Source organism: Pseudonaja textilis, chromosome 1 (genome assembly GCF_049901715.1).
Source record: "Pseudonaja textilis isolate UNSWEBS1 chromosome 1, rPseTex1.2, whole genome shotgun sequence".
Classification (NCBI taxonomy): domain Eukaryota; kingdom Metazoa; phylum Chordata; class Lepidosauria; order Squamata; family Elapidae; genus Pseudonaja; species Pseudonaja textilis.
In genome coordinates this window covers 61521416-61542123 of record NC_141990.1, presented here as the reverse complement: position 1 = coordinate 61542123, position 20708 = coordinate 61521416, and the positions used below count along the sequence as shown (strand labels likewise).

General features: G+C 39.1%; 2 protein-coding genes across 3 annotated transcripts; one reads left to right on the top strand and one right to left on the bottom strand.

Annotated features, from left to right (window-relative positions):
- Positions 1-165: 165 nt before the first annotated feature.
- YIPF3 (Yip1 domain family member 3) lies at positions 166-12781 on the bottom strand. 2 transcript variants are annotated; one of them, XM_026695545.2, is made up of 9 exons: positions 12432-12781; positions 8217-8417; positions 7548-7654; positions 6724-6769; positions 5941-6033; positions 5574-5705; positions 4684-4797; positions 3594-3717; positions 166-593 (listed from the first exon to the last, which is right to left on the bottom strand). In XM_026695545.2, the coding sequence occupies exons 1-9, from the start codon at positions 12525-12527 to the stop codon at positions 478-480; spliced, it is 1029 nt and encodes a 342-aa protein (XP_026551330.1). In that variant the 5' UTR covers positions 12528-12781; the 3' UTR covers positions 166-477. The 2 variants fall into 2 exon arrangements, with proteins under 2 accessions (XP_026551330.1, XP_026551331.1); XM_026695546.2 differs by having other exon boundaries at positions 5941-6030; positions 12432-12698.
- Positions 12782-13077: 296 nt separating this feature from the next.
- POLR1C (RNA polymerase I and III subunit C) lies at positions 13078-20309 on the top strand. Its single transcript, XM_026695552.2, has 9 exons — positions 13078-13190; positions 14071-14142; positions 14678-14785; positions 15611-15743; positions 15856-15972; positions 16306-16455; positions 17226-17375; positions 17994-18110; positions 19842-20309. The coding sequence occupies exons 1-9, from the start codon at positions 13122-13124 to the stop codon at positions 19958-19960; spliced, it is 1035 nt and encodes a 344-aa protein (XP_026551337.1). The 5' UTR covers positions 13078-13121; the 3' UTR covers positions 19961-20309.
- Positions 20310-20708: the final 399 nt, after the last annotated feature.

Sequence of the window (20708 nt, the reverse complement as noted above, 5' to 3'; positions counted from 1 at the left end):
ATACATTAAGAAATTACTAGGCTAACCAAAGAATAGCAGTCCTGACATACAAGACTCTGTACGCAGGATGCAGCTAATTGTTGGCTTCAGAAGATGACGGTGGGCATTTAAGTGATGTACCTGTTCTCAATTTGTGATGAAGGTCCAATGGAAGAAACTACTGAGAACCAATATCCATTTAATTTAATTCTTCCCTTGACAAAGAAGATACACATAGTCTAAAAAGACAAAAGCAAGCACAAAGAATATATGGAGAAAAAGGGTGACTTATGCAATCCCAATTAAATATATAGGGCTCTATCCAATCCACTTTGGCCAAAGTTGGACAAGGGCAGCTCTTCTGAAATGTCCTTGGAGTCTTCTTCCAAAAGCAAATCTGCGGATAAGCCAGTTACTACTGCTGTTACTTTGTCCATTTATTGTGGTAACAGCAGCCAATGAAAAACAGGGTGAACACACCAGTCTGTAAGGCTAGGTCTATGCAGCAACTGCTTTGTTTGTTATATTCATTACAGCAGAAGAAATGGCTGGAATGTCTCTGGCAACTCTCTGAAAGGGAGGAATGTTGGGTCTTTCCAATGTGTCCAGGATGCCTACAAGTGAGAAAAATCAATAATCAGTAGTAAATACCAGGCTATAATATTCATCATGGTTAATTTTACATTACCTTACTTTTTTTGTTTCAGCCTAATCCCTATGTGTACATGGGACTATGAGCTTATAATTGGGAGCACAATCGCTGTCACTAAACTACACAGTTATCTCTTGGCAATGACCAATTCCAGCAGTCCTGCTTGGCATCGTTAACCAAGTGATAGCAACTTCTGATGTCCTGCCCGTTACCTCATTGACTTTGCTTGGAGGGAACAATGGAAACCATGATCACAGCTTGCTGAAATGTAACAATTATGACAGTTATGAAGATGGGATTTATTCCTTTTATAAATATCAGCAGTGCAAGAAACTGATAGTTTAGATACAATTCAAGGCAAAGCTGGCTCCTCTCCAATCAGGCTTTGTGCTAATACAATTTATGACCAAAATGGAGCCCAAAATTTATGTTGCTAAGGGAGACAACTAAGTTTTGCCTCATTTTACAACCTTTCTTGCCACATTTGTTAAGTGAATCACTGCAGTTGTTAAATTAGTAACATGGTTGTTAAGTGAACCTGGCTTCCCCGTTGATTTCGCTTAGTACAAGGTCGCAAAGGGTTGCAACTGTCATAAATGGGAGTCAGCTGCCAGGCATCAGAATTTTAATCACCTGACCATGGAGATGAGGCAATGGTCATTAAGTGTGAAAAAAGTCACTTTTTTCAGTGCTGTTTTAACTTCAAATGGTCACTAAATGAATCATTGTAAGTCAAGGACTATCTGTAATGCTTCTTAAGTCAAAACCTGCTTCACTTGAATGAATGTATACATATTTTGGAAATAAGGGCTGCAGTGTCAGAGGACTATGTTAGAAGAGTCCATTTGGGTCATTCAACTTTATTTTTCATGGATAATTTAAATGTAAGAATTTCTGGCAGATGACTATCTAGTCTCTGTTTGAATACCTCTGCTGAACCCACAACTTCTAAAGACAGTTGGATCCACTGTTGAATTGCTTTTACTGATATGAATTGTTTTCTACAATATATGTTGAAGACAAGAATTAGGGATAAGAAAGGTTATTGTTCTAGGAGTGAAACATTCTGGAAAACTCTGGAGTGGTCACTTTCTCTCAGTCTTGATCTAGCTTATTTCAGGAGGAACCTAATATTTTCTAAAAGTGAACTTATCAATCTAGAAGCTGCTCATGGTATGGGACTCCAGACATGGCTTTAGGATCAGACAAGGACAGATCTACTGGGACATGAGGGTTTGTTTGTTTTTTGCTAGATTTTCATTTCTGGAACAATAGATTTGGTACATACCTGCCATATACTTTCCCTATAGTAGATATAAAAAGCCTATAGACTAAGTCTTTGAGATGTAAAAGAAAAATCAAACCAAAATAAATCACTTCAGAATTTTTTTCCACATTTAAGCAATCTCCCACATTCTTTGTATGTCTTGGCTGTGGGGTAGGGTTTTCTTACAAAGAAAAACATCCCTCCGGCTACATCCAGTATCAAGTCTGACAAAAGCATACAGGAAAATATGTTATGATCTAAAGTTGAACATTTTGGCCATAATTCCAATTTAATGTAAAAACAACACTGCATCACCAAAAGTACACTCTGCCCACAGCGAAACATGGTGGTGGCAGCACTATGCTTTTCTTCAGCTGGAACTGGGGCTTTAAATCAAATTTCTTAGTATGATTGGTTGCTTATTGTACCCTATGACTATCATTAAGTGTCGTACCTTATGATTCTCGACTCCTGATGAATGTATCTTTTCTTTTATATATACTGAGAATATTTACACCAAGACAAATACCTTGTGTGTCCAATCACACTTGGCCAATGAAGTATTCTGTTCTGTTCTATTCTATTCTAAAATGGAGGGAATTAGGAACAGATCCAAATATCAGTCAATTTTGGCACAAACCTTCAGGCCTCTGCTAAAATGCTGAAGAAGAGGAATGTCACCTTTCAAAATGACAATGACCCAAAGCATACCTCCAAATCTACAAAAGAATGGCTCCCCCCCCCCACAAATCAAAGCTTTGGAATGGCCTAGCTACAGCCCAGACCTGAATCCAATTGAAAATCTGTGGGGTGACCAGGGCATGCATACCCTTACAGCAGTGGCCCCCAACCTTTTTGAACCAGGGACCGGTTTCACAATTATTTATTCTTCCACGGACCGGTACCTGAGTAACATGAGACTCCACCACCATCGGGACAGCTCTTTGTTTCAAAGCTGCCCCCCCGCTTCGACGAAACTAAGGCACGAGCACCCAAACGCCGCTTTCCAACTGAAAACCTGGAAGCACTTTCCAACCGAAAACCGGAAGCAACCGAAAACCTGGAAGCGCCGTCGAAACAAGATGGCAGCGCCCAAGCTTTGCGGCCCGGTAAAAAATGATCCACGGACTGGTACTGGTCCGGGGACCAGTGGTTGGGGACCCCTGCCTTATAGCCTGACAGATTCAGAGTGGTTTTGCAAGGGAAGGAGTGGGCAAAGATTCCCAAGACAAGATAGGCTTCTACCCCAAAAGACCAAACACTGTCATAAAATCAAAAGGTGCTTCAGTGAAGTATTAGTTTAAGGGTGCGCACATTTATGCAACCATGTTATTTTTGAGTTTATTTTTATTTTTCCTCCTAAGTTTTTAGTTTGCTTTTAAATCGAATTGTACAGCTTAAATGTTATTCTGAAGTGATTCATCTTGGTCTGATTTTACATCTCAAAAGTCCGGCATTTTAACAGGGGTAGGTAGACTTTTTATACCCACTGCATATGAAAGTTACAGATGGTTTTTTTAAAAAAAAAAAGCCATTATGTGTGAAATTGCCCAAAGCAAGAATGGGGTCATCATATAAAACCAAGGCACTGGATTAACAGTATGGAGAACTGCTGAAGAAGGCGGCTTAGCCCTACAAGGTCAGAAACAAGTGGGCAGTTCTTCCAAACCCAACAGCTTTAACTTCTTCTCTTACCTTCCACAACCTTATGATAAGCAAAGTGCAGGTAAAGAAGGAAGAGCATATGTAGGGTGGCAAGTGCTCCACACAAGATGAGTCGTTGGGTATGTCCCACTGTGCGTGATACCAACACAGCCACCTAGGAAAAACAGAAATCAGATCTCACGGTTTACAATCTCCAGATATAAAATCTAAACAGCACAGGGACAACAAAAATATCAATTTCTAGGATTCATTTACGTGTATTTCCTATCTCTGAACCACACATCTTCTCCATTTTTTTTGAAAAGGAAGCTATTTTAGGTTCCAAATAATTTATCATTTTTATACACCTTCCTAGCCTTACAAAATATCCCTTTAGAGATATGGTGACCAGAACTAAATACAGTATTCTAAACTTTACACAGTATGCAGGGTTCTTTTTATAGTTGCCATCTGTATCCTAGCTCTCATCTGTAGCTCCAAGTAGCTGTAGTAACATGAGCAGCAGCCACAACGGCTTTTGGACCAAATCAGTTAGCTGATGGGGCTTGGACTCTCAGTGGGATAGAGGATTTATCTATCCCAGCTTGTAAAATCTGCCCTCACAGACTGAGTGCCAGAAACTGATCAATGATCCAATAGTAAAAAAAAGGTGGGTCCAGCAAGCATTGTGGGCCACTAAGAACACAAAACATTTAGATATCCTAATCATCCACCACAGCACGAGATATTTCCAGCCCTATCCACACCACTGGATTAAGGTCTCTTGTACCAAGAGTGGCACTTTCCCTGTGCAACAGCTATTCCACTTAAAACTCCATCATTCCCAGTTTTTTGTTGTGTAATTAATCATCATCTTCAGCTCATGTGCATATCATCTCAATCCAAACCTAATTTGTTGAGTGTCAAAGCAGCTGGTGGAAATGACCACTGGCAGGGTGGCCCTTGGGCCAATGGTCATTTGTTTCGGTATCCAGGGCAGCAAGTGAGGTTCTGGCAACATGTAGGGGACGGAGCATCCCCCTCTAGGATAGCACTGCCCATCCTCTCACGAGACAGGGGCTTAGAAAACATTCCCTTCCCCAGAACCCTTGCACAGAGCCTCCCAATGACTATTACTCACCATTCGTAGTGTGGAGAGACCACCAATTCCCAGCCAGAAAATATAAAAAAGGGAGTGAAGATGGATATTGTAGGTGACAAATAGGGTGATACAGTGCCCAAAAAGTCCATAGCCCTTAAAATGAAGGAAGAAAGCATAGCTTATAAGAGCATGAAGCCAGGGAAAAGTCTCAAAAATAACACCATTATATTCATTCTGCTGTTCTTCCTGATAATAGTGAAAAAAATAGTAACTGGTTATCAGTGATCTGCAGATTATTGAAATAACGTCTGGCTATTACAGCCAACAGTAATACGCAGACTAATGAAAATATATTGTTTAGAAATTGATCAAAAATCTAATGTTTTGTAATGCCTGAATCTAAAAAGAACAGTGAATTTTATAAATTTCATGTCACAATACCTTGCTTTAGTTTGGTTAAGCTCAAATCACATTGTAAATCACAATATTGCTGGATTATGAATCATTCAGGGACTCACAAACTTTCTTTCAATGTTGTGTGATATTATTTTACATGTTTTTAGACTGTTCTAATAAAAAGACTTGGGCAGGATACAAAAGAGTAAAAGTTATAAAAGCAATTAGAAACCAACCCAAGATGGATACCATGAACATTCAATTTGTGCTGTTGGCTCTGGGAATATAAAGACTGCGTTATTGGCTCTAGGATTAACAAAAAGTTGTTCATCTATACTTGATATGGATATAAAAACATCAGTTTACTTAAAATGGAAGTATAGCAGTACTGTTAAACCTACTATCTTTAATTCAACATTTGCCAGATATGGTGGACTATCTTAACTATGTTCTTTTGAGATGACTCTAGATTGGGAAAACTTGCTCTACACTCCAATAGACCAGTCTGTGGTAGAAAACTGACTTTTACTTACCAAGAGTGACAACATTTGGACCATGGTGATCTGAGCATTGCATAGGTATGCCAAGAAATATATGAAGGAGGAAACACCTATCCAGTAACCAAAGCAGGTGCCAATTGCTGTGCCCATCAATGTACCTTCCCTCTGCAGAAAGAGCAAGGGAATATCAGACAGGCATTCTAGGAAAAATGCAAATGGGGCTATCAATTAATACTTCCCATAAATATACCATGTAGTGAAGTCTGCAATAAGCATTAATTGTACTCCAAAGAAATCTTTTTCCATCAATAACGCATGTATGACTGCAACATCAAGGAAGTTCAAAAGATACATAGAACTGATTACTTATCAGACAGGAAAGCAATTTCCCTCTACTTACAATGATAGTATCTGATGTCTTCATTCCATGCAACAAAATAGCCACCAGCGTAAAGACTAGCATGAGAGGACCATAAAGCTCACCAGCTATCTTCTGGAAAATAATATATGGTAGCCATTTAACAATGTTCAAAGTAACTTATTATGTCAGTTGGTTAAAAATATATTCAAAAATCTCATTCATGTTTTCTTAAATATTTGCAAGAGTAACAGAACTATCAGGAAAGAACTTTTATATTATTTTCATAAACGGCAAGTTATTCTATGTAATTGTTTGTGAAATGATTCTGATAGTGTTCAAATGACTTGATGTAATATGAAAAGCCATGTTATATCGTTCTAGATGAAATCAATTTCATAGTTTGAGTTTATTCAATTTGAAATTCAAATTCTACAATTAATTATGATGCCCTAAGAATTTGTCTTTCGGGACAATTACATTTGAATGGTGTGACAAGTTTGACTGCCTACTGTGCTGAAAGGCTATTTACTAAATGTAAACTAAGATATGTGACAATATAGTGTTGAATGAAGCAATGTAAGCACAGCTCCACTACATTTTGCATATGGTCATTATTCTTTAGCATTGTTTACTCTCTTCTATTTGAGCAGTTTATCAACTAGAAAACAGAAGGCTACCTTGGTGAAACATAAGGTAGATACCACTCTATTACACTAATTTTATAGCTGAAAAAAATGAAGTAGTATAATGAAGATTTTGATTTTTCTGATCACCCATCTCATCTAAGTGATTTTCGGCAGCTCACATTAGCAATCAACTCACCTGGGGGAAATTGATCATCTTGACAGGTATCATGGATTCCAGCAATCTGAATTAAAACAGATTGTACAGATTAATAGCTAGAAAGCAAGCATCTGATTACTAAGACAGTCATCCCATTTAAACATCTGTTGGTTTTCGTAGCAAATAAAATAGATTATAAAAAAAAAATGCCAGAGCTGATATAACAGAAATAGAATTCTCTTTCCATATATAATCTTTACATAGCCAGGCTCATATCAACACTAAGCCGTAGGGTATAGCAAAGAAAAGAAGATAAAGATATAACTATTGTATAAAGTTGCATTTCTTGCTGTTTCCCTGCGATCGAAACAATGGTCACAGAAGCTAACGTACTCAGAAATGAAGTTTCTGACTTTTAATTATTAGTAAAGGGACAGATTAATAAAACTTTGAATCAACATTTACTGAATAAGAGTGCTAAATCAAATACATCTGATAAAATTAATATTCTATAATTTTGCATGTCATTCTTTCACCTTCTGCTTTTTAAAAACTCTTCTTTGAAAAAGAAAGACAAAGCTAAGAATATTTTGAATACCCTTTCACTTGTGAAAAAAAAGGCTTGAAAAAGACTTCCAATAGAAAACTAAAACAAAAGAATTTCTAGGCCTGAACAATATTTATGTAATTGAATGGCCTTTTTTCATTAGCAGAAAACAATATCATGGTGGATAACTGATTTCAATCACAATGACAGCTCTGTAATTAACATAATTAAACTATTAATTGAACTGTTAATAAGGAGCACCTGTATGAATGGCACTGATAGATAAGGCAGCTGATAGGCTTACAGGCTTGCTTACCTGTTTCGAACTTGGTTTGGTTCAACGTCAAAGTAGGGCCTGAGGATATCAATATTAGCATAGAGATTGAAGGCTTTTGAGGCTTGTCTCTTTCCAGCCTGCCACATCTTAATAAAGGGAAAATATTAATTAAACTCACTCTCTTTTCTCCTTCTGAAGAATTAGAGAACTTTAAAAAAATGCAAATCAAGAGCATTTCTAGCGTACTACATCAAAGCAGAGTTACTTAGTATAGGATTATAATGTACAGAAAGATACTACAGGGCTGGACATTCCCCCTCCCTTAATTCCATGAACAAGATTTATTTTACTTCTGAGATGACAAGGAAGTAGAACCAATTTTTCATAAATAAGTAGTATTGACTATGCAATTTTGTTAATACACTACACTAAACTGTGTTTTCATTAAACATAATTAATTGCCTGAGTTGAATTGTTAGAGTCAAATGATACCCTAACTTATAAATCACAATGATATCATTTGTACAGTATCACAAATGTATTATGAGCCTTATCTAATGACCCAAGATTTGGGGTATTATGAAAGAAAGATCAGAACATTGTCCCCTTGAGGACTAGAGTCAGAAGCATATTGGAAACAGGAGTCTACTGAGCTCAAATGTCGTCAAATCAGAGGAACACTAGTAAACCAATACGGCTTCCATTTACCTGATCAGCTACCTGCCGACTCAACTGCCCCTTGAAACCCTTCATTCCTAAGAACTCTCCATCTTCTTCATCTGCAGCAGCTTCTTCTGCATCTACTTCCTCCTCTTCCTTCATGCGCTGGTGCATTTCTCCCATGTCTTCAAAACTAGAACCAGAGGTGTCATCCATGTTTTCCATATCAATTACAGCAGAGCCTCCACCCTGGATAACGCAAAAATGAAGCAGCAGCTCAAGACAGGTACACAATCATCCTCTCTTAACAAGAACTATGGATTATAAACCGCCCCCCCGCCAAAAAAAAATCCTTCAAAGAAAAAGGATCCAGTTAGAAAATGTCTACCAGGAAAAGGCACAGACTGTTACAAACATTAGAATAAGAATTACTCCCAGTTTAGAATTTCATATTAATTTATACAGCTAATGAAGACTACTCAGAGCTGGAAAAACCCTATTTTTCACTATTTGTTACATTCTTCCATACATACTGATATAATTATGATACTGGATATAATTAGAGATTATTACTGGAACTTACGAACAAAAGCTCTATGTATAGTTGCAAGAACAAGTATTCACAAAAGTGCTGTTTTCAACATCACTAAGTAACCTTGGAAACTATTTCAATATAAAAATGTAACAGCCTGAAGAATAGTCCAAGGTAAGAGACAACATGCAGCTCAGGAAACCCGTGAACCAGACCACAAAGTGTCCTATAACAGGCCTGGCTTAGAAACTGCAGGTGGTGTGGAACATATCTGTGAGGTCACAGCCCACTGGGGATGGGATCCTAGCAATCATATCATTCCTATAACATCATTGTTGTAGTGTTTTATTAGGTCAGGTCTGGTCTGCTTCTGAGCTAAACTCAAAGTACAGTGGAACCTTGGGTAGTGGCTGTAATCCGCTTCAGGACTACGGTTGTAACCCGATTTGGTTGTGACTGGAAGCATGACCGTCTGTGCATGCGTGGACAAAAATAAAATGGCGCCGAAGGGGAAATGGCTGTGGCAATTTTCAAGTTTGCTTGGTCGCCACCCAAAGATCTGTTCACGACCAGAAGCAAAACAGAAGCAAAAACTCTGGTCATTACCCAATCTGGTCGTGAACAGAAGCATTCGCAGTCCAAGGTTCCACTGTAGTATTTTTAAGTCTCTATGATGGCCTGGGCAGTAGACATTGAAGAAATTCTGAGTTGTATCTATCTGAAAGAGAATACACATAAGTTGTTATCTCGGTAGACTCACCAGGACCTAGAGAAAATCCTTTTTCAAATATTCCACATATTTGGGATCTTTTGCCTGATCTCCACTTTTGATTTTTTTCAAAGATTAAACAAACAAATGAAGGCCTTAGAACCTTCATTTTTTGTAGTCCTTAAAAATATCCCAAATGCTTCTTCCTCAGCTGGGCCCAGTGAGCTCCCTTCAGTAAATGAGGCACTACTGTTCTGCAATGCTTGCCTTTATATGTTTAGTCTGTTTCTGTTTTTATGTTTGATTAAACTGAAATAACAAAAAGCACTCTGGTAATATGTCCGAGAATGAAATGGAAAATGACAGAAAAATAAAGCTAGAAAAAAAAAACACAAAAGAGGAAGTTGATAGAATTATCATATCTGGACTACAAAAATCCAGACAATCACTAAAGGCCATCAAGGAGATACAGAACATGCTAACTTTTTGCTGCATCTAGCAGCTGCCCAGTTTCCTCAGCCCAAAACTATATGTTGAACATATATCTTTAGACAGTATTTACCTTAACCTGAAAGAAAACCTGCTCAATTGGTTTAGGGTAAATTGCTCTATTTGCCAAATCAACAGTAAAATGACAAATACTGTTGTACTCAGAAACATATTCATATCTTCCCTTTTAAAAGCATGCACTGTTTTTCTTTTGATAGTACAGTATAATGGCAGTATACTGTGAGTACAATTTAATCTAGTGGTTAAAGCACAAGACTAGAAACCAAGAGTTTCCAGTTTTAGTTTTTTCTTTGGGCGTTAAAGCTGGCTGGGACTTTGGGTTAGTCACTCTCTCAACCCAACTCACCCATTAGGTTTGTTGTTGTAGGGAAATAGGAGGAGAAAAGAATACATGATAATGAGCAATTAAATACTGTAAATAAACAATTTATGCAAAATCAAGGAAAAGAGAAAGAAATAGTAACCAAAGATTTAAGGTAAGAAAAAGAACAACCACCAAAATTTAATTTATATCAGTGCCATTTACTGTTTTACCACTTCGTACTATTTTACTCTTGTAAACTTTTCTTTGCTTTTGTCCATACCCCGTGTGTGCTGCATTTTATTGTGTAATACGATGTTTGTTTGTTTTTTGCTTTTGTGACCTCTTCCCACTTTTAAAAATTATGGAGGACCCCAAAAGAACTTTTGTCAGTATGTGTTATATGTATCAATATTTACTTATTGAAAATTAAAACTGATCCATTTATAGACTGCTCTTTAGAAGGCTAGACCCTGAAGATGAAACTCAAATAATTTGGCCACCTAATGAAGTAAGGACTCAACGGAGAAGAGACTAATGCTGGGAACGATAGAGGACAAAAGAAGAAGGGGATGGCAGAGAATGAGGTGGCTGGATGGAGTCACTGAAGCAGTCGGTGTGAGCTTAAATGGACTCCGGGAGATGGTAGAGGACAGGAACGCCCGGAGGAACGTTGTCCATGGGGTTGCGATAGGTTGGACATGACTTAATGACTAACAACAATAATTTGTAGAACATTCGGGTATTGAATCATGTACAAATAACAATATTAAACTATTTTTTTCATGAAAAAACTTTTTAAGAAACAAAAATAATAAAGAGTGATCTTGTCTCTAATATTTGCAAATACCTTCAAGATCTGGCAAATAATTTTGATTTTGCAGATTTCTCAGAGGGTTTAAAAAACACTGCTTTAATGCATTCAACATTATGGATACATTTTTGAACCTTGTGCAACTATGAGTATAGCAAAGGCAACAGAAATGGACGACAGAAGTGCTTCTAGAGCCTGGGTGGATTGGTAGAAATATTGACAACAAGGAGGTGGGGCTCTTCCCTGTGAAAACTGCCAAATGTTCATTAAGTCTGGCAAACAAAGAACAACAATGGAATGCGGATCGCTGTCCTTTATTAGTTCAATAGGCAACCCAAGCACAAGCTTAAACTTAATGTTGTGAATATCTTTTCAGCTGCAATTGTTGTCCAATTCTACCTAGAAACCAGGAACTAAGCGTACGCAAGGTGCTTGCAAAAAAAAAAAAAAAAAGTTAAGCAGCAATTTGGTGGATTGGATATCTGAGTGTGGAATCTAACCTCTTTCTGGCACAAACCGCCTTTGGGACCTTTCCCTTGTATTTATTTTGCTGTGACACCGTTCATGATTTTTTGCTCGTCCGCACAACACGCAAGGACTCTCTTTATGGACTGCCTATGTTCCAAGGGACATTGCTGGGAGTGTCAGCCACTTCTCCTCCATCACGCAGAGAACACAGGCACATTTCCAGCCTTGTTGGTGTTTTTAATTTATTTTTATTTCATATTTCTTAACCGCCCATCTCCCTCAGAGAAGGGCTCTGGGAGGTGTACCATATAATACAGGCAGTCAGTTTAGAGACAGTTCAAAGTTACAGCACTGAAAAAAAAGTAACTTACGACCCATTTTTCACAGTTATGACCTTCGCGGCATTCCCCTACGGTCCCCTGATCAAAATTCGGACCCTTGGCAACTGACTCGCATTTAGGACGGTTGCAGGGTCCTTGGGGGGGTGTCATGTGATCCCCCTTTGCAGACCACCTGATAAGCAAAATAAACGGGGAAGCCAGATTCACCTAACAACCCTGTTGCTAACTTAGCAACTGAACTTGTCTGAAATGGTCTAGGCCAGGTCTTCTGCTTGAGCCGAGGGGGCTGGACTAGAAGACCTCCAAGGTCCCTTCCAGCTCTATTCTATTCTAAAGCTTTGGAGACTCACTCAGCAGCCGGGGCAATAAAGGTCGTAAAACGGGGCAAAAGCCACTTAAGAAAAGTTTCCTTTAACATCCTACATTTCGGGCTCGACTGTGGTCGTAGGTCGAGGACTACCCTGCGTGGGTGTTTCCAGAAGCAAACCCAGGAACGGGGCGACGGCGGCTGTGGGGAAGGGAGCCCAAGTCGAATTAGGGGGATGGGATCGCAAGAAACGGGAAAGCCCTTACCCGACTTCCCCTTACCTGCATGTTGTCTTCGAAGGCTCCCCACTCCGCAGTCGCTGTCGCAGCCCCGCTCCTCGCTCCCCCGGCGCCCGCGGCTGCCCCAGGGACGGACATTTCCCCAGCAGCGGTTGCGGAGGCACCGAAGCCTCCGGGCGCGCTCTCACTTTCCCCCCGCCCCGCCCCGCTAAGGGAAGAGCTACCGAAGCCCAGGCGGAAAAAGCCCGGATGGAGCAAAGCCAGAGCAATCCGCGCTCGGGGGGGTTAAAGAGCCGCACGGAGGAGGGGGGGGGAAACGTGGAGACTCAGGTGTTCTCGCGAGATTTCTCAGGAGCCGGCCTGAGTACGGGGCCATCTTGATTGTTCCAGACGAAACGAACTCCACGCAAAAGGAACTTATAACGACAGGACGTACAGAAAAGCGGGGAAAAAAAATCCTCAAGACGTCGTCTACAACGCGCTCAAAACGCCCTCTTGACCCGTGACTCTAAAGCACGCCTCCACATATACACAACACACACAAATGTTTATTTTGGAAAGCGCCACTCACAACATGGCGGCATCCCCGCCACCAACTTCCGTTCGGTGGGAAGAGCCGCTCAAGCGGAATTCGAATGTCACGTGAGAGAGGACGCCTTCCTGCTCGAAGGTAAAACTTTGCGCTTGCGCATTGGGCTTGGCTGTACCGTATGTAACGCGTTTGCGTGAAGGATGGCAGCACCGGGGAGCGTGGAAGCGATGCGGACTCGCGTGGTTCTGGGCGAATTCGGCGTTGGCAACGTAAGCGAAAGAAAGCAGAGGGACGGGTGGAGGGGTAGTGTTGTCTGGCCACGAAGCGGGTCTTATTCATGAGTTGAGTGGCTGTTTCCTAGACAGAAGCCTGACTTATGTAATATAAAGCAGTATAAATCTAATGCAGCCGAATGAATGAATGAAGCGCTGCTTCGAACAGTGTCGTGATACAGGGAGGAAGGGATTTGCGAATTTTGTCTGGGATAATTCACTGCGATTTGACAGTTTACCCACGTAAAAGCAGGTTGCTGCTTGAAGATGCACAGATGTATGCATGACCTCCACCAATTGTCCCCGTAATTCTGTAAAGTGATTTTTTTGTAGCAGTCATCTTGGTTTTGAATTTGGAAACTACTGTATGTCGAATTAAGCCATTACAGGTAGTCCTCGAATTGCAATAGTTCTTTTAGTGACCATTTGAAGTTACAAGAGTTAAAAGTGACCAGTGACCCACCGTTTTTCACATTTGCGACCTTTGCGGCATCCCCATGGTCATATAATCAAAATTTGAATGCTTGGCAACTGACTCATATTTATGACGGTTGCTGTGTTCCAGGTCATATGATCATTTTTTGTGACTTTCTGACAGGCCAAGCCGATGGAGAAGCCAAACATATTATTAACGTATTAATAACACTTAACAATTGTGGCAAGAAATGTTGCAAAATAGAACAAAATTCGCTTAACAGCTTTTCACTTAACAACAAATTTTGGGCTTAGTTATGGTCATATGTCAAGGACTACCTGTAATTTATTGAACACATACCCAGGTTGGCAGCTGTTCAGGATTTCAGCTCTATTCAGGGATTGAACCTGGCATAATCTGCATTTTCTATCAAAGAGTTACCAAGTGTTCTTTCCTCTCCAGGTCCACACAACAGATTTTCCTGGGAATTATTCAGGATACAATGATGCTTGGGATAAGCAAAGATTTGAAAAGGTGAGAAAGAAGTGATTCTTTCTGTGAAGCACTTTAAAGTCAAAAGTTGCCTATTTCCTTGGAACTTTACTTGATAACAAATCAGTGCAAAACACTATTTCTGAATCGTATTAGCTTGTTTGTAGTTTGGTTCAAGTTGTAGTGTATTTTCAAATGTAGATATTGCTTGTATGGCGGAGAACCTAGTTCAATTCCTTGCTGTTTATGAAAGATGTGCACGAGCCATTTTCTGTGCTTATCTGACTGGAAAAACTGGGAAGAATGTGAATTGAATAAATGAATATTTGTAGAATATTGTAAAATATCAGAATATTCAGCATTGATAATGACATCATTTAATTGTATGGTAAGACTTCTTCAACCAGTTCATGCTTTATTAACTATAGCTTACAAACCCAATAAATGATATTCAGTGTACATAGCAGGGTTCGATTTAAAGAATAGATTTGTTGTCTCTTACTGTTTGTCAGCAAAATCTTTTTTTGACCAAAAGAAGGTGCTTATAGATTCCTGTTTTCAAACTTTGTTTCCACAGAATTTCAGAATAGATATGATCCATATGGATGAAAGTACATTGGAATTTGACATGGTAGGGATTGATGCAGCCATTGCTAATGCTTTCCGACGGATCTTGCTTGCTGAGGTATTGATTTTTTTTCCACAGAAATAATGCTAGCATAGTCATATTGGTATTTTAATGCATAGGAATATCCTTTAAAATATCACAACATTTGCATTGAGAAGGATTGTCAAATACGTTGTTGTGAAAGACAAATTGTAATACAAAGTCTTTAGAATGGTTTTTTAAATTAGGCAGTTTCATTGTAGAAGTTTAAAATACTTTTGTGTTTGTAGAAAAAGAGTATTATTATAGGTAAGGTCATTGAATTTTAGAAAGCTGTTGTCCAAAATAGCAAGCCCAGTGATATCTATCATCTCTCTCTCTCCCTCCCTCCCTGCTCTCTTTGATCTATCTATCTCCCACCTTTATTATTTTTATAAGTAACTCAAAGTGGCAAGCATACTTAATACACCTCCTTCCTCCTGTTTTCCCCACAATAACAACTCTGTGAGGTAAGTTGGGTTGGGAGAGAGTGACCGGTCCAAAGTCATCCAAGTTGGCTTTCATGCCTAAGGCAGGACTAGAACTCACAGTCTCCTGATTTCTAACCTGGTACCTTAACCACTAAGCCAAACTGGCAGTATTATATTACATCTGCATAGTAGGTATAAGTACACGGAGTAGATATCTTTGGGATCTCATTTATTATTAAAATTGTCTATTCCTTCTATTGGAGCTTGAAGAAACTTTTCAGAAATAAAGGTGGGCTGTGAATACAAGAACATTGGGGAGTCTACAAAGCCTGTTTTAAACATTTCTAACTTGAGTTGATGTTTAGATTAGTATGTTAGGCCACCAGAAATTCATAGATACTGAGCACCACTGCTTTGACAAATTGTTACTTAGGTGCCAACTATGGCTGTGGAAAAAGTCTTTGTATACAACAACACCTCCATTGTGCAGGATGAAATCCTAGCTCACCGTTTGGGACTGATTCCTATTTGTGCAGATCCTCGTCTCTTTGAGTACAAGAGTGAAGGTAAGATAATGTTGGAGGTGTTTGTCAGGGGCTGAAACTGGCTATTCCTGAGTAGAACTTAAAACAATGTGTGTGCATTTTGCTTTACTTTGTTCTTCCTTGCTTTTTTCAGAAGATGAATGCGATGAAATTAACACATTGCAGTTTCGGTTGAAAATAAAATGCAGCAAGAATCTTCAGGCGGTTAGAGAATCATCAGATCCTAATGAGCTTTATATTAACCATAAAGGTAAAATCCTTGCTTCAAGTCACCAATCTCTACTGTTCTATGTTTATAATGCAAACAAACTTTTGACATGATCTCATATTCAAGCCTTCTCAGTCTACCAAATCTTTCTCTTTAAATTGGAACTCAGGGCTTGCAAAATTGATTGTGTGTGTGTGTGTGGTTTTTCTTTCCCCTCTCTCCACTTTGAATATAATTGTTAGCTATTCCTTTTTGATTAAGAAGATGCCGTGCTGGATTGGAACAGCGCATAGGGCCCAGCAAATAATTGAATAATGCCACAGTTTGTCTTTGTAGTTGTAAGCACAACTCTTTTTAAAAATAGTCTTCTTATAGTTTACAGCAAACACATGGAGTGGGTACCACTAGGATCTCAAGCTGACAACATGAATGCAAATTTCCGCCCTGTCCATGATGATATCCTCATTGCTCAGTTGCGTCCTGGCCAAGAGATCGATGTACTTATGCACTGCGTAAAGGGCATTGGTGAGACAGCTAAAGTTCTGATATACATTTGGCAATTTCATTTGGGGGAGGGGAGGAGGAGGGAATACTCACTTTGTACATGGGGCTGATATTTTCTCAATAGATGCTAGATCTCGGAGATGGGGTCCTTTTTAGAGAGGGTAAGGCGTAGTTGATTTACCATTTGGATTATTCTGGCTTGTTTAATCACTCAAGTTTTTTTCTTTATGAGATAGCATAACTGGTCCACAGTACTTTGTCATTCCTGTCTTAGTATTATAAAGATTGCATTTGAGTTTTGGGTTAGATAAAGTCAATAATGTGAAATGTAGCATCCCTGTTGTTATTTGTATTACCGCTTGTGTGCTTCAGTGAATCTGTTTTCAGTCAACAATTCATTTTTGGAAAGCAGCGCATTGTAAAGGTTGGTAGTAGTAGTAGGTTGGAGACAAGGGCTGAGGTGAATAGGGTACTGATAAGCTAATTGGCAATGAATTAGTGGGAAGACTACATGGAATGCTGGCACTCTGCACACCAGAGTTTAAGAATCCCTGCCATGTGTGTTCGCTGCCTATGTTCAGCTTCTTTGGTGCAAGCAGCATTACTGACAAATGTTATGGAAGATGAATGGCCTATTTAGAAGAGTGCAACTGATTTTTATTATCTAGAGGGTTGGACAGATGTGCAGAACAAATCCAGTTTTCTGCCAGCTTTCTCTCTCTGCCTCCACTTCATCCCACTGCTGCCTGATTGCATTCATTTGCTTTTTAAAAGTCACCATTTTTCTTTAGGCAAAGATCATGCCAAATTTTCTCCAGTTGCCACAGCCAGTTACCGTTTGTTGCCAGAAATCACTTTATTGCAGCCTGTTGAAGGGGAAGCAGCTGAGCGGCTGAAAAAGTGTTTTTCCTCTGGAGTTATTGAGATTGAGGAAATCAAAGGTAAATTTCTTTCTTCATTCCTTAAATGGTACAAAATCACAAACTGTATTTCATTGACCAATTTCTCTCCTCCCCGCCCTGCAATGACAGAACTTTCTATCTTCTTTATGATGAAGTGCATGTTTGCCTTCCTTATGGTCTAATTTGTGAGCTTCCAATCAGCTCTGTGGCGGCTGTATTACAAAAAATGGCAAAATAGCCACAACAAAAATGGATGCTTGGTTGAACGCCTTCCTCCCTTTTTTTTTCCTATTTGCTATGCAGAGACTAAGGCTGTTTTCCTCAACTATCGGAAAATCGAATGAAGGCCTGATGTTTGGTTCTGAAAAGTGAAGACTGATTACAAACCTTAAGAGAAAAACTCAATTAAATTCATTGAGGGATATTTGGAAAAGTCTACATAGAATCAGTCTGCCCAGGGAGCGGGGTTTGTTGTCCAGGTTTCCAACCTATTAATCAGCAATTTAGATGGGCAAGATGTTATTTGGAATCTGTTTTGTAGTTGAGTTGAAGCAGAGACGAATAAACATAATCCAGCTGTATATAAAAAAGCTTCATTGAAGATATGTTAATATTTTTTGGAATTTAGGTATTGTTTCTTTTTTTTTTTCCCCCTAGGAAAGAAAGTAGCAAGAGTGGCTAATGCTCGATTGGACACATTCAGTAGAGAAATTTTTCGTCATGATGACTTGAAAAATCTTGTACGTTTGGCTCGGGTACGAGATCATTACATCTGTGAGTAATTTACATGTTCTTTTGTTATCGATCTTTATGGATTGTGTAATGAGTACACAATTTTCCTTGGATCAGGAGCGATATTCCTTTTCCTGGAGGCAATAACAAGCAGAAGGTTTTTGGCATCAGGATGGGGTGAATGTTTCATGGTATTGTTTTTTTTTTGAGGGGGTAAAGGATTGGACTTCTGGGCCTCTGAAAATCAAAGGGGTCTCATTTCCAGTTTTGTTTTTAAACTTATCAAGTTTGATGGATAGGATTTAGGACTGTTTTGGAGGCTGAAATAATAGAAATGAGAGTTGTTGGTGGGGCTCAGTCAGCCTTATTAATTTGTAGATTAAAAAAAAAAGTACCACCGAAAGCCAGCCTTTTGAAAGCCAGTTTATAATAGGACTGCGCTGAAGGATGCCTGCACTTATGGGTTGTCTAATATTGTTGTTAACCACTACCGTGTTTCTCATATAATAAGGCTGGGTCTTATTTTTTTTGAGCCCTGAAAAAATGGCTAGGGCGTCTTTTCGGGGGTGACTTAATTCCCCCCCCTTGCATCGTTGGGTGGGCGGGCGGCTTGGATGTTGACCTCCGTGTTGTTGGGGCACTTCGTATCGGGGTCAACGCAGGCAGCACCATATCCAGGTATGCAACAAAAGTACTTCCTCATGGCAACCCTCCCCATTTCACATGTTTTAATATAGGCCTTAATTTGGGGGGAGGGGCTTAATTTCATTTCATGCCTATAAAACATGCTGGGACTTCCTATTGGGGGAGGCAGTATTGTTGGAGAAACAGGGTAGCTTCGAAATGTCAAATGACAAAGCACCTTGTGTAATTTCCTTGCTTTTTATTCTACAGTTCTGTATTTTTTTTTATAGTTAGTTTTTGCATCAAAATGATATAGAACCAAATAATCTCAGTGGTCATTTTAATGGCATTATATAATTCTATCTTTAAATCTGCTTGAGCCAGTCCTTCATTCAGTGCTTCGAAATCTGAAAACATTTGTGCAAGTGAGGTCTTAATGCTTATCTTGGGAACATGACTTATTTGAAAAGCCCCAAAAGTAGATTATTCTCTTGGCTCTGTTGAAGGTCATAACTTGTATTCATGTATCAGTGAATTGTGACGTACTGAACAAATCTCAGTTGTCATAGTTTATTAAAAATAATCTGATTTATATACTTAATTTGATTATCTCCAAGGCTGCTTGCTCCAAAGTGAAGTTTACCCTATAAGATATAGGAAATAAGCCTTTCTTGGGGTCCCATCACCAAAGTAACTTCTCTGGCTGGGAATTTCTGGGAGTTGAAGAACACAAGTTTTACACTTGACCAGACTGAGAAACACTAATCTGCAGGAAGCTCTTCTAAGGGATGGTGCTGCTCCTGTAGAACACCTTCTTTTCAAAAAGAATTGTTCATCCTTACTGAGTTTCAAAAAGAAGTGAAAATATGGCTCTGGAATAGACAATTTGGGTTTTGATTCATTTGTTTAATTGGGTTCGTCTTATCTAGTTTTAGGGCATGTATGGAGAACAGATATTTTGGGTCCTATTTATGCAGAAATATTGCAAATTCAAAGGGTTCACAGACTTTTAAGCACAGCAGTATTTTGGCACCTAGTAATGAATCCTACTATTCAACTTCCATCTGCTACTTAACAGTTTAATATGTTATCTTGTTTATGCTTTATGATAGTTCAAACTGAGACCCTTTCTCACCCCCCCTCCCCCAGTCTCTGTAGAATCCACAGGCATCTTGCCTCCAGATGTGTTGGTGAGTGAAGCAATCAAAGTACTAATGGGAAAATGCCAGCGCTTCTTAGAGGAGCTAAAATCCATCCAGAAGAAATAAAGTTGGGAACGCTAAAGATTCTTGTGGGGAAATACCGCTATCAAAATCCCTATGTCTGATTTGAAGAGGAACAACTTTAATCAAGATTGCATCAATCTGTAAGACAATGAGACTTCCGAGATGTCAATGAACAATAGTTGCTGAACAATTGTTACAGTTATTTACACAACACCGACACAACCAAAATTCAGGATAACGCAGTGCCTTGTGTAGGATTTGTGGTCCGGCAATGGTGGATGCCATTCTTTGATAAGGCTTTGCAATCACATGCACATGGAAACTCCTAGAGTGAACTGTACAATTTCCTGTGTTAGTCTTAGTTTCCATTACAACAGTGTTGTAGAAATCTTACCGCTGTGTAGTGGATCACCTATTACATACTACCTTTTTGCTGATCTGGCACTATATACCATGACAGTTTCATGATCTGGCATAGTTCCTAGAGTCAGCAAAAAAATCCCCAAGTCAGTTAATCTGTGTCTGGGCTGTACAGTTTTCTGCGTCAATATCCATGAAAATACTTGATTCTTTTAAGAATTTTAATCCTGCTAGCTGTCATTAGTACATTTATGCATAATATCAGTATATGCTGATCTAAAATATTTATTCCTAACATTCTGTCAGTACATTTATTTTAAAAAGTTACCTTTTAGTTACTGGGACACATGCCTCTGTTTAAAGGAGGGAAATACCACCTTGAATATTCCTCTCATCCTAAGTATTCTCTTGAGATTCCAACTGTTTCCAA